General features: G+C 41.4%; 1 protein-coding gene across 1 annotated transcript; it reads left to right on the top strand.

The window, feature by feature from the left end:
- The first annotated feature begins 8,299 nt into the window (after window positions 1–8,299).
- DRG1 (developmentally regulated GTP binding protein 1) lies at window positions 8,300–13,834 on the top strand. Its single transcript, XM_069795204.1, has 9 exons — window positions 8,300–8,461; window positions 8,660–8,783; window positions 9,464–9,639; window positions 10,038–10,107; window positions 10,676–10,845; window positions 11,603–11,733; window positions 11,944–12,111; window positions 13,110–13,232; window positions 13,712–13,834. Exons 1-9 carry the CDS (start codon window positions 8,420–8,422, stop codon window positions 13,809–13,811), a joined length of 1,104 nt encoding a protein of 367 aa, XP_069651305.1. The 5' UTR covers window positions 8,300–8,419; the 3' UTR covers window positions 13,812–13,834.
- The last annotated feature ends 577 nt before the right edge of the window (window positions 13,835–14,411 follow it).

The raw sequence follows: 14,411 nt of genomic DNA, 5'->3' as shown, positions 1-14,411 counted from the left end.
GCACCCAGCGCACCCCACGCTCCCCTGAAGTTAGCCTTCCCCAGGCCCTAGGTTAACTGCTCCGAAAGGCACCGCTGTAATTCACGGGCGGGGGTTGCTTGGACTGCCCTAGTGCTGAATCTTCCCTGTGCGCTCAAGGTCTCTCTAAGAAGAGCTTCTCTTTCAACATCATCGTCATTACTCATTTTCAGCTGAAATGTGCTTTCTGTCTCAGGGAAGAGTTTTTCTCTACTTTTGAAGAAATATTCCCACACATGCACACACTGTCTCCGAAAACAGAGTTCTTTGTTTTGTTAAAGACAACACTTTTTCAAGCGTTCAAGGGCACACTTCTTTTGCATTTGTAACATCAAGGCTAATTAAGAATCCTTGGATGACCTATTCATGATCCAATATCGTCACTTAAACTGTTCCGTGGAAAATACTGAACTTAGTGCATGTGAGGGCATCACAAACTACAGAGCCTTCCAAGAGCTCGAACCCAGCACTTGAATTAAATAGTGGTGGAACTGAAAAAGCATGCTGGGTACTGATGTGCAAATGAGCGCACCAAGCTTCCAACTTCCAAAATGCAACGTTACATTAACACTTAAGGCCACGCAGTGCCCTCAGCCTGTACGCCAGATTTCTCCTGCTTTTGATAGGAACTGTTTGTCTACACTGCAGGCAGAATATTACCTGTGGCTTTTTATTACTGCATTATGTATGCACGCTTCCTGATATGAACATGTATTTTTAGAAATTTGAGGTTGTTCGGGTGGTAGCAATGCTGATGAACCCAGCTCAAATACACCGTGTTATACAGATAACACGGTGCTCACATTCTGTAAGTCTGCTTGTGTGCCACAGACGCAAGAGTTGTACTCACTACAGTGAGGAAAATGATTGTATTAAAACACACTAGCCAGGCTGCATGCACACAGACAGAGAGCAGTTAAAGGATCTGGAATTTGCTTATCTTTCCTAGTGGCTTTGGTCAGTTGTGCACCTTTCCCCCCAGTGGTTTATTAATTTGCTTTCTTTTAGTCCCCAGCCCCTGACATGGTTCCTGCTTCCTATTTCAGTTCCCTCCTTGCCTGTTCTTTGTCTCTCCTCTAGGCAGGGGGAGGGGGGTCCTGCCGCTCTCACTGCACTTTCCTCCGAACTTTCTCCAGTTGCCATGGAATGTTCTGGTTTCAGCTTCCAGCCCTCCTGTTTAAAAGGCACCATCCAACATACCCTGCCTGCTTCTTTAGGTAAAAGCTAAGTATTCTCCCCAAAGCATGGCTGTTTCTTGGCAAGTGACCCATTCACACTTGCCATCAGGATGCCAGATCAGCATACTGGGAGCTCATATTCTGAGTAGTCGCTGGATGCTCGTTAAAGACGACCGTCAGCACCTTGCACTCCCAAGGAAATCACAAGGAGACCAACATAGCCGTTTGCCTTAGCTCCTCAGCGCTCTGACATGGTTAACAGCTGGATCTCCCCTCTTAGTACTGCCACTCTTACTATACTGGCCTCCCCCACCTTATGGCTTCACCAGCACGCTTAAAGGACCACTTCTTACAGCTTTTTCTGGTCCCAAACTTACCCTGTCTCAGGATGTGAGACTATCAAAGTAGTCATTCAACTAGCATTTGTTACAATGTAGCCAAATTTTTCCTATTTGCAAATAAGCAGTTTGTGCCGTACTGAGACAAAATTTGGCTCATCAGTATAAACAGACTTGGAAGATGAAGTTCCCTAAATTTAATGTGATGATTAAATGTAATTTCCCCATACTTAACTATCTAAGTGTACAGGTATGATTACCTTTGAACTCATTTATCATCACAACTAGCTAGTTACTGTCTTGAAGACAAAGTTCCAGGTGACGTGGAAGAGAGTTTTAAATTTTAATTTAAAAATTTACATTTTCAGTATACAGAATTTCCTCCTCTCTTCAGATGATCCCTAATCTATTTTCTCTGACATCTTCTGCACTGGGATCTGCTAAACTTCTTTTGAATTAATCTCTCTTTTAAATAAAGGCATTTTCCTCAGCTACTTTATTCAGCTTCTCACTATTTCCTGTCTCACTCCTGCTCATGGGAATTCCTGAGCTGTCCCTAAATGTTTTGCAGCTGTCTGGTGTCTGCTGAAGCACTTTGATTGGTATTTCAATAGTATTAAAAATCCTCTTTTGCTCTGAACATGTGTGTACCATTTGGGACTGTACACTGTACATTGCTCACTTCGCTGCAGATCAATTGCTACTGGCCTTACTCAGAAGTGCAGACCTTAAATTAGTCTGCAAACATAGGAGGTAACAAAAGACTGTGTTAGTCAAATCTATTAAAACATATTTGGGTATATGTTAATTAGGCTTGAGTCATACCTATTTGTTGAACATCCTGAACTCATAAATCTGTGTGGGTCTTGAGGCTACTGAAATTTTTCAGAATAGTCTCCATCATTATTATACTCTTTAAGAAGGTTAGTCACTAATTCACATGGATTATAATATCAGCAGAGACATTTCTGCATAGCACTTGTGCCAGCTAATTCAGTCATATGAACCATTTCCTTTTTATGTGTGTTCCACAGTAATATATAACATAGCACATTTCATGGCACACTTGCAATTTCAGTAAGTAGCTGTCAGTTTTTCTGAGCTTTCACTGGAATTTTAATTAACTGCGACTGATCTAACAAGCAATTAATTCAGCATTCATTACTTGTTAGGTTTATTATTACTTAAATTTAGCTCTTAAAGCTTGCTCAATTTTTTATTGGGAATGATCCCATGAGAATGCTAACCCTAGCAGCAAGGATTCTCAGACTCAGAGATAGCAGTTTCCTCTGTAGTCCAGATGTGGGTTAGTGATTTGTCAGCTTTCTCCTCTAGAAGCTGATGAACAACTCTCTTGTTTAAAAATACCTAGCATTCTCACAAAAATGACAGCAACTGCTAATAGGGAGCTATATGAAGCTATGAAAAGTATGCAGAAAAGGTTATTTTAAAACAGGAAAACTGCACTGTTTGCTTTTCTTCTTTTTGATCACTCTCCTCACTGCACTCACGTGCTGTGTAGTCCAGCTGTTGCATGGCAGTCCACGACAAAGTCTGGGGAGCTGATGCTAAACTACAGAACTTTTTGTTTTTAAACTAATTTAACACAGTCTTGGAAGCCAACCTTTGATACTTAATCTCCCTTTTGTTCCCCTCATTTCTTCACTCTGCCCAGTTTAACTTATACTAGACTGCCCGGAACCAAAGCAACCTGAGCCATTCAAAACAAGATTGGCACATTAAGGACCTGGTCAAAATGGGAATACAATTTAGGATTCCATCTAATCGACTCTCCATGAATTAGGCATCCATGCCTAGCTAAGTAAACCTGACAGACAAATTTCTCATGTAAAACATATACTACAATACAATCCTAAATATGCAATGCAATTTGCAAATGTTTGGCATTTACAGATTAATAGCTAAACTATGATGCTGTCCTGAGAAGGACAACTTCTCCATAAACACCAAGTAAACTGGCATAAAAAAGTTAATCCAGGAACACAACTAAGAATGGATACATCTGTATTTCTTACAACATTCAAAAGATAAACAACTTTCTGTCAATTGCCTCAAGAGTCAATTAAGATGTGAATTGCGTCAACATCCAGAGTTACTTCACCTCAGACAATCAGTCTTATGGTCCCATTGAAGACTCAGTAATATGGATCTCAAAAATCTTACCTTTTGACAGCGGGTTCTCAAAATCTCTTTCCTCCAAACAGGTACGAGGCTGGCCCTTAGTCAGCTCATTATAACCACCTTAAAAAGGTTTGTCTCCTCTTCAGCATGAGCAGTTCTTCCCTGAAGTACAATAATAGGGTTAATTAGCAGCCAGTTCTCAAATCAAAGTACAATTCATGGGGGGGGGGGGGGAAGGTAAATTTGCAAAATTGTAAAAGAAAAAAAAAACAACAGAAAAATCACCTTAAAATTAACAGATTCTCTATATGCCTTAAATTGCAGTTAGCCTTTTTTCATGAGGGAACTCTGGCAGGTTGGTTACAGTCCCATACCCACAATTCTTAAAATCATAAGTACTTAGGTCGAGGTTATCATCTGATACAGATTATTTTTCACTGGGCTGGTGATAATTTCTGAGAGGATATGAAATTTCAAAAGCCTTGTTTCACCTGCAATCATGATTTAATTTCCTCCCTGTCACCTCCCTCCTACTTTTTGTAAATCCTGCAGCAATCCCCACTGCTAACCTAGAAATGTAGTCCCTAGCAAGTCTACAAACACACATGTAGTGTTAGCGTAGCTGTTTGCCAGTATATTCTGCAGCTTCTGTCATAAGGTGAGTTACCAAAACCACAAGTGCTGTACTACCAGAGCGGCACTTAAGCTAAAACAACCTTCTCAGTGCATTGTAAATAGACTTGATATCCACAAGTGTTGGAGTTATTTATGAGAATAAAAAAGGAGGAAAAGAAAAAAAGAATTAAAAAAATACCTAACTAAGCGAGCAGGCACTGCTTATTTTTAAGAAGGGTCTTTATGTGATTTTAATGAAGCATACACTACACAAGTTTTCATGGTTAATTTCATACTCACATTTTTTACCATGTATTTTACAATGGTAAATTCTACATCCTTATCCAAAAGACTTGCAAGCCTCTTCTCAACATACTTAGTTTGCATGTCACGTAAGTAAAACTCTTACTTGAGCTAAAATAATAGCTGTTTCAGAAAGAATTTCACAATTTGGCCCATAATGAAGCAGCTTATTTAAAATTGGTAGTTTGATAGAAAACACACTAAATGCATTAACTACTCAGCTCTCCTATTGAAGTGATCTACAGTTGTCATACTGGCAGGGCAGTGCTATGGAAACATGAAAGTTTCAATCATTCTGCGGCAACTGCACATTCCTGTTGTGCAAAAATAAAACTGAGGCACAAGTAAAGGAAATGACTTGCTCAAAATCAATGAGTCAGCAGGACTGGAGTGTGTAGAATATGAATTTCTGAAACCCATTTTTGCTACAGCCCTCCGTCATTCAGATCTTGCTAATGAGGTATGTGCCATTTCAGTCACATTCCTGTCATTGTAGCTTGATGAAACAAACACTCCTGTTTTTTCCCAATCACTGATTCCATACAGTGTCATGTTTCTTAATTGTTTGATGAGACTTCAGATGCAGTCTTCCTGCATTTTCTAAACAGCCTATAGTATATTGCTTTCCTTATCTTATTTAAAATATTATTTGAAAAGTGCTTATGTTATATACTTTCAGTTTATCAGTTAGTAATTCACATGACTACTTGATCATTTGTCTTTTTTTACTCCATATCTGAATCTTTATTCTGACATAGCAGGCAGTTCACCACCTGAGAGATTGACTCTGCAACTGTTGTGCAATTCACAACCTTTGGAAATATACCCCCTCTTGCACTTCATCTAGATTTCCTAAATGGAATTCTCTCAATTTAAAAACCATACATATAGCTTTTAATAAAAAAATGGCAATTCACATACTCCATCTTCTGTCAGCACCCACTGCAAAGCTCAATTAACCTTCCAAGTAGCTCTGTCTCTTGCATCTCCTTTCATTTTCTCTCAGGTTCCATTGCAGACTTTTTCCTCTTCTGACATTATATCTAATTTTCTATTAATATTTTCCTTGATTTTTCCCTTCTCTGACTGAACTTTTTTTTTTTTTTAATCAACTTTTATCATTTTCACTCTGTTTTCTAGTTTTGACTGCTGTCCTCAGAGGACATCATTTATCCATTCCCAACTACCCACCTTTCAGTCACTTTCCCAGTTGTCACACCTAACTTCCCATGGTCATAACCACCCTGTTCTCCAAGCACCACATCACATAAAACACCTTTATATTAAAAAATTCACAACAGTCATCACAGTAAATAAAAATAATTACACTCTATTCACAACCTGGAACCAATCTCTATTGAACAAGCCTTTCTGAAACTTAAAAGAGGGTGCTGTTATAAACTAATATGAACTACTTTAAATATTCTAACCAATTAGAAAGCGTTAATTTGACTAGGAAAAAACCCAGACAAATTATCTTTATTAATTAAACTCTTACTCCCTTCAGGCAATTAAGGACAATATTCAACACTGAAAGAAGTTTTTAGGAAGCTGAATTCCTTATAGGATCTTTGCTTGAGTAACTTTCTGGAAAAAAAAAAGGATTTAAGAGCATATACTGAGCAGTTGTCCATTAAGAACGCTATGAATACCTAAACCAGGAAAACAAAACCCACCCACTAACTAAATTTTCAAACCATGTATTTTACTGACACCTTTGTTCATTCAGCCCACACTTGGAAAAAAGAACTTTTAGTTAGATTCAATATATGGGATTTGGAGTGAGTTTGTAAGGACAACCATTACTATTGCTAGCAACAAGTTCTGAAGTTAGCCATCATCTACTGCAAAAATACAGGTGGTCTTAAATCCTGATTGAGCATGCAGGATTTGCATTTTTCTCAGTGTTTTTCCTGTTACTAAAAGGGATCCCAAATGTGGACTGATTGTATGGCTGAATTCAGCTGAGGCATAAACAAGTCCAATTGCATCTGAAGTAAGTAGGAAAAAATTTATACTGGGACCAAATCTGCTATGTCCTATGCTGAAAACAGATATTGTTCACAAAGAATAATTAGAAAACCATTAAAAAAATACATAACAGTAGGTGTGTTTATATTTACTCTAGCTTAGCTGAGCTAACATTACCAGGAATAGTAATCCCATTTTATTTGAGATTCGATTTTAGTAAGCTCTGTATAAGCTTATATTAATGACAGTTTCTACTATAAAGAGTTTATGACATTAAAGGCTGCTCTTTTGATTAAGATGAGACAAGCATGGGATATGCAGAGACAGAAAGAGATAGCAAATAGCAGTGCGGTTTCCATTGCACTAGCGCTCTCTTTTTTGTTTTGTTTTGTTTTTTTTTTTCTTTTTACTGTAAGTTAAAGAAGACTTAAGGACCCATGACAATTCTATTACCCAAATCGTTAAAAGGTTAGTTAAATTTTGTCAATCGTATGACACTCAGAATCCTGTCTGAAGACATGGCAGGTGATTCTGCAAGTGCCATTATAAACACTTCTACAGTATGGGCCCAGGAGAGTACATCTTTGTTTAAAAACACATGTTAAGTTTTAGATTTTGATACGTCACATAAAAACAGACATTGTAATAAATTGAGACAGAAGAGCCTTCCTGCAAAGGTTACTGAATATGAAGAAAAAGTTTTCCATAAATTATTCCAATTCAGACAAAATACAACAGGGAAACAAACTTGGAGACTCTAAAATCCTGAAAACTTGTAAAAGTGTATTTCCTTATGTTTTAAGAATACTTTTTATTCCAAATCCAACTGTTTGGCTTCTTGTGATACGGTCAAAAGCTGGAGATACTCGGCTCTTTGAAATTTGAAGGGGCCGTTAAAAAAAATCCTTTATCTATTTAAGTAGCCTGCATTCTATGGAGAGTTACAGATATCCCTGGGGCAAAGTGGTATGGCCTGGGCTCAGCGGAAAGGAGCCCTGAAAAAGCTTCGGTGTGGAAGTCCTGGTTTTATAAAGCATCAGCTAAAGAAGGCTCTCCTGCGAGCAGTGTAGCAGCTCTACCCGATTCAGCAGGGCTGTGGAATACATATGCACATCTACACACCTGGTGATGAGCAGTACTGCAAGCAGACTACAAGGAAGACCAGGGCAGAGGCAGATCTCCGCGGACGTCGAAGCGCCAGGTCCAGTTTAACCGCAGGGAAAGGCACACACCACCTCCCCTTCACGGGCAGCGAGTGCCCCCGGCTCCAGACGCAGGCCCGCTCACACACCTGCGAGCCACCCTGCCTCACCACACGGCCGTTTTCCCGCCCACCGCCACACACTCTCACCACACGCCTCACGCGCGTTTTCTCTCACAAGTCCAGCACCCCAGCCTCACACCGCACTCGCTGCCAGCCCCGCAGCCCTACCGCCTCTCTCACAGACGAGTACCTTAGCCTCACAACGACCGTTTTTATCCGCCCCCCCCAATCCCCGACCCTTCTCCCACCAGTTCTCCCGCCGCTCCCCCCCCCCTCACACCGGCGCCCGCTCCTGTGAGGCGGCGCGAGCGCTGCGGCGGTTGCCGCGCAGGGGGCGCTGTGGCGCCTGCGGCCAGGTCAGCGCGCGGGCTGCGGGGGGGGGGGGAAGGCGCGCGCCCGCCCGCCGCGAGCTCTTTCCCGCCTACCGCTGAGGCGCGCTCCCGCGGCTTCTCGCGAGCCCTGGCCTCGCTCCCGCGAGAAGCCGCTGCGCGCCTGCGCGCTGCCGAGGCCGGGGCCGGGGCCTGAGGAGAGGAGCTGCGTGTGGTGGTGGCTGCGGGCCGGGGCCGAGACCGAGGAGACCTGCCGCCAAGATGAGCGGCACGTTGGCCAAGATCGCGGAGATCGAGGCTGAGGTAACGCCACGACCTTCTCCCCGGCCGGGGTTGGGCCAGGCACGAAGCGCTAGACGGGGCGGCCGCGGTGCCGCTCCGTGAGGGGATGACAGGGCCCTGCCGGCGCCGTTGGGGTCGTGAGGCGCCGCGCCGGAGCGGGGCGGGGGGTCCCGGCAGAGGCTCTCCCGGTGGCGAGTTCTCTGTTCCGTTCTCTTGCAGATGGCCCGGACGCAGAAGAACAAGGCCACGGCTCACCACCTGGGGCTGCTGAAGGCCCGCTTGGCCAAGCTACGCCGGGAGCTCATCACCCCCAAGGGAGGCGGCGGCGGCGGCCCTGGGGAAGGTGCGTTATTCTGCGGGAAGGCTCCGGCCGCCTCGGCGGCCTCTGCAGAAGTGGCCGCTCCTAACTGCCGAAGTGTGGGGCGTGTGACGGAAATCGATCCGACGGGGGCGGCTCCCGTCCGCTTAAGTCGTGTCAGACTGTCTGCGGAATAAATCGGAGCAGCCGCCTTCTCTCCCTCTTGTCCTTCCTGGTACAGGACCTTAGCTGTGGTTTGTGGCCCTTTGTAGGGCTTTGAGGTGGAGCCGTTGTTGAAGTGTAAATGAAAGGGCTTCTGCATTTTGGCAAATATAATCTCGTATTTGCAGAAGTCTTAGGGGTTTTACATGAAGAAGCGTCTTGCAGCAGCCACCGGTTTTTATATGTAAAGGTGTGAACTGTCTAAGCTGCAGTGCTGAAAGGGAATGCTCCACCTACTCTCAAGTCAAGTATAGCCCACCAGAAAGTCTTGCAGCCTACACTTTATTGACAGGTACATGCCATGGAGCGTTATACAGACAAAGTGGTGCAAGGCAATATAGATTATGAACGCTTTGTTTCATACTCTCTTCCTCCTCGTAGGGAAGCTTACCTGGCTTTCACTCAGGCAGTATTATTAAAAGTAATAGTGGGACTGCTGTCCAGAACCTTAAAAGATAGAAAATGTCAATCTTTAAATGAATATTTTTGCTCCTTATTTGCAGGTTTTGATGTTGCAAAGACAGGTGATGCGCGGATTGGGTTTGTGGGTTTTCCATCAGTGGGGAAATCTACTCTTCTAAGTAATCTTGCTGGTGTATACTCTGAAGTGGCAGCATATGAATTCACTACACTAACTACTGTGCCTGGAGTCATTAGATACAAAGGAGCAAAGATACAGGTGAGATCTTTTTGTGTCTGTGAGGATATAGATGCCGTGTTAATGGCTGAATGGTCTAGCCTGACATTAGCAGGTTAGAAGTGACTTGTAGAAGTGCTTGAGAATACATTGGAAATGCTTCCATGAGGTACTAATTTTACCCTGCTTTTCACTTTGTTCTGGGGAGAAGTTCCTGTGGTAGTTCTGATATTCTCCATGAGATGATCTCTTCCATTGTACCGACAGGGCACATGGGGTAATACAATATATAAGAATCAAAGGGGAAACAATTTTGCCATATTCTGTTCAGATTTGCAGTAGAGTCAGCTGTTTTAGGAGAAAGGTGAAAGTAGGATTTATTTTCTCCATGAAGAAAAGTATTTTTCTCATGACTTACTTTCCTTCCTCTGAACAAATAGCTACTTGATCTCCCAGGAATTATTGAAGGTGCCAAGGATGGTAAAGGCAGAGGACGGCAAGTCATTGCAGGTGAGTATATTAGAGCTGGAGGCAGCATCCTATCACTGGTTCAGTTAGTACAGCTTATGAGAATGAAGGGTTGAATCACCGTTTCTGATGTCTTTAAAAAGCTGAATTGTATGCTGGAATCGAGCTGCCTACTGTGAAGCAGTAGCCATTTTCATTTTGGTCTGTTTTCAGTTCTGGCTTTATGCATTTGCTGAGTTTGTGCTTGTTGACGCTGCAGTGAAAGTGTATTACCAATTTTGAAGGCAGATGTGATCCCATGTTAAGCAAGACATGCTGTCTTCATTTCTTTACCTAGGTTATTGTCATCAATCTGGGGTCTGAATGTAGACAGGAAGGAAGATTTTTTCCAGCCTGTGTGATTCTTGTAACATGTCAGGATCTGTGTATCAGTGATGCTTGGCTAGCACGACAAACGTCGGTCTTATACTGGAATTTAAAAATAAGCAATGTACTGGCCTTTAGGGTTTTAGTATTGTCATCAGCCCACTGAGCCATATTTTATGTTGTTTTGTCTCAGATTGTGTGAATGTACTTTTTCAAGAGATTACTTTCTTTTTCTGATTCTTAGTTGCTCGAACCTGTAATCTCATTCTGATTGTTCTGGATGTGCTGAAACCCCTTGGTCACAAGAAAATCATTGAGAATGAACTGGAGGGATTTGGAATTCGTCTGAATAGTAAGCCCCCTAATATCGGATTTAAAAAAAAGGATAAAGGAGGCATTAACCTTACAGCCACAGTAAGTTGGAAGTTTTCTTTAACGAAAAAAAAAAAAATTGCTTGAAGAAAGAGGCATTTGCAGTTAATGGTATGCTTGGGACCACTCCTGTGCCGTGACTTCTTTAGAAGCTGAACTGCTGTGTTGTGCTGTAGTCAGTTCCTTTTCTTGTAGGCCATCCATACCTGTCTTGGGAGCCTGACCACCTCCTCATCCCCAAATCAGAGGCTTGGTTGCTTTCCAACAATTACACGTTCCGAGGCCCAAAGGAGAGTGTGCAAAACCTGACTCTCACTTGGTGGCTACAGCATTCTTCTGGAGAAGATTGCTCAGAGTTCCAGGCCTTGCAACCTGGACTACTCCTCATTTCCCATTTACCACTGAATCTTTAAAAGTGTAGAAATAGCGAGAGGTACCAAAAATCAGAACTCTGCTCTGGGATCTAAGTACCTAACACGTAGCTGTCTGGGCACTGGACTAGTAGATACGTGGGTTTGTATCGCAACTGGTCCCAGATTGACAGGAAACACTACTTCTGAAATGTCTGATTGCAGCTATTAGTGGGGCATTAATATAAATAAAGCTGTTAAAATTTAAATCTTTTTTTCCCTCTCCTGAGGCAAACTATGGTAAAATCATGGTCAAGTCCAATAAGTTACAAAGCAGCTATTATTTCTAGTAATCTATATGCAGCGATTGCTAGGTGATAGCATTATTAATTGTAATACTTGATTTGACTGTAAACTTTTCCATTCCTTAATGCTGTGCCTACGTTCAGTGTCCTCAGAGTGAGCTGGATACTGAAACAGTGAAGAGCATCTTGGCCGAGTACAAAATTCACAATGCTGATGTCACACTGCGCAGCGACGCCACTGCTGATGATCTAATTGACGTTGTTGAAGGAAACAGGTACTGTTGGGACCCTGGCTTTGGCATACCTGCAGTTTGTATTACAGAGAAAAGAACTGTCTTTCAGGTTTGCTTCCCACAGAAGCTAAGCTAGCAATGTGGTTATGAACATAGGAATATCCTTTTAAAAAAAATGAAGTTTTTCTTTCCAATGAAGGTAGCAGTGTACTGCTGCTATGCTGCTGTAATGGTATTTCCTTGTCTTTGCAGGGTTTACATCCCATGCATTTACGTCCTAAATAAAATTGACCAAATTTCCATTGAGGAACTAGATATTATTTACAAAGTACCCCACTGTGTACCAATATCTGCTCATCATCGCTGGAACTTTGATGATCTGCTGGAGAAAATTTGGGACTACTTGAAGCTAGTACGAATGTGAGTCCTAGTTGCTGCCTTCTGTGGAGTTAAGTGTAAGGCTGAGACTGAAGAACGTCTCAAGAATGGATGAATGATGATTATTTTATAATGTTTTTCTATTAGCTTAGAACTCTAGCTTTCAAATGATGATGTCTTTTGTCACTGAAGTATGTTTACTCTGTAAATCAAAAATTGTGCTCCTCTTGTCTGTTGTGTGATGGACAGAGTTTCTTAAGAGTCACAAGTGCTATGTTTTGAACTTGTAGGGGAATTAAATGAGGACCTTGTGAAACCAAGTCCAAAGTACCTCTTAAAAAATTCCTGAAAGCATGGAATTCTAGTCAAACTTAGTGAAGAGTTGTGAATTTCAGAGGTAGTCCTCTATTCAGGCTGCCATACATTCAGCTGTCTTAACAGAACTGAATTTAGTTCTTCGTCTAGCATTTCAGATATTTTTACTATAAATTATTCCAGGTTTACCTTATACTTCTAATGCATTTCTTTGGATGAATTTATTAATGAATCTATTCATACTCATAATACAGTAATTGTAGTCTTTAAAACTTGTATCTATCTTCCTGTGACAATATAAAATCTACTGTAAAAAGGGATTTAGTATGTCTAGGTATCTGGGCTATAGACTTCAACATTTTTTTTCCTAATATCTGTTGAGTTTTTTAGAGAAAAAAAAAATCACAAGTCAGAACTATAATACTGTAGAAGTTCTTTTTCATCAACTATTCCTGTTTCATCTTCTTCTAAGCAACTACAGAAAGCTCAATAGTGATAAACCTTTGCAGTTACAAGGGAGAACCTGCTGCGGCCATTGGCTACCCAGATGCATTTTCAGCTTACGAACACTGAACAATTTACAGAATATCTGTTGTCACCACTGAAATAGTGGAACTCGGCACAAGTGCCCAGGATGACAGAGCAAATGACCTATGAAATTTCATGATGGGTTGAAAGAGACAGGGAGGTTTTGGTATTGACTGACTGTTCCATCTGCATTACAGCTACACCAAACCTAAAGGGCAACTCCCAGACTACACCTCTCCTGTGGTACTACCTTACTGCAAGACAACAGTGGAGGATTTTTGCATGAAGATCCACAAAAATCTCATTAAAGACTTTAAATAGTAAGTATTATTGTAAAAGAATAATTTATAGACAGTAGAAAATAATCTGCCTCTTGGTATATTCTTTCAGTCTCCTGTAAACTAGAAAGGAAAAGAGAATTTGATGCTTTTTCATGTTGAATGGAATAGATTTGCCTATGACAATTGATGCTTAAATTACTATAGTTTATGTTCCTATGCACTTTTCTGGATAAATTTCCACTATGGGGAAAATGTTTTCCTTTATATTTGAAAGTAGCGCTAGATGCAGCATTACGGGCCATTGCCCTGTATGCACAAGTATTTTGGATGACTTCATACTTTGTTTTGATCTGCTTGTACTCTGGTTCACACAGAACACTCATCCAGGTACTTGCAAGAGAATAAAAATAGCTCTTAAGCATTGCTTTCTGTATTAGCTTTGTGACAGAAATAGCTGTTGTTCTGCTGTTTGCGTATTATACTTCTAAGCCTTTCAAATTTGATTTCTCTTCTTTCAGTGCACTGGTCTGGGGCTCATCTGTTAAACACAACCCTCAAAAAGTTGGTAAAGACCATACTCTTGAAGATGAGGATGTTATTCAGATTGTGAAGAAATAAAATTGTTCTTGCATGGTTTGCCACTCCGCCTGAAATTTGTCAGTAGTTGCAAGTGGCAAAGAACAGGCTATTTCTATCAAATCTATAACAAATGGGTATTTTTTTTGTGGTTTTTTTTTTATGGTAGTATCACACTGCATGGTAAAACTGATGTTTCTGGTCTACTTGTACTGCAGTGTCTCATTCTGGGAGAACTTAACATATGAGAAACTCACACGTTAAGTGACTTTCACAAGGGCACACACCTTATGAGGAAGCTTTGATGCTTGGGATCATTTTCTGCTGCATGTATGTGTCTTACCAAATTGGAAAAAAAAGTTCACACATCAGGAATTATGTTCTTCTAAATTAGAACAAAACACAAAAAACAGAGGCTGGAGAACCATATCTTATGAAACAGTGCTGGAAGACATAGAGTTCTAGCTCTAGCTACCTTAATCTGAAGTGTTCTTGCTTGAATACTTCAAGGCTAGTAGTAGTCCTGTGGCTGTGGAAAAGATGGTAGGTTCTGCTCATGAGCAGTCACTTTTTCAGCTGTTTATACTAGTGGAAGTAAAGTAGATGCTTGTGTTCTACTGTGTCAGTGACTGGAAACTTTAA

This window comes from Haliaeetus albicilla, chromosome 10 (assembly GCF_947461875.1).
Source record: "Haliaeetus albicilla chromosome 10, bHalAlb1.1, whole genome shotgun sequence".
NCBI lineage: Eukaryota > Metazoa > Chordata > Aves > Accipitriformes > Accipitridae > Haliaeetus > Haliaeetus albicilla.
This window is presented reverse-complemented; position numbering and strand designations above follow the sequence as displayed.

What these genes read in the sequence shown, in the direction of transcription:
- DRG1 (XM_069795204.1), top strand. Translation starts at nt 8,420, where the DNA reads ATGAGCGGCACGTTGGCCAAGATCGCGGAGATCGAGGCTGAG. An exon ending in ACAAAGGAGCAAAGATACAG is followed by an intron (nt 9,640 to 10,037) that starts GTGAGATCTTTT and finishes CTGAACAAATAG; the next exon opens with CTACTTGATCTCCCAGGAAT. An exon ending in TACTTGAAGCTAGTACGAAT is followed by an intron (nt 12,112 to 13,109) that starts GTGAGTCCTAGT and finishes TCTGCATTACAG; the next exon opens with CTACACCAAACCTAAAGGGC.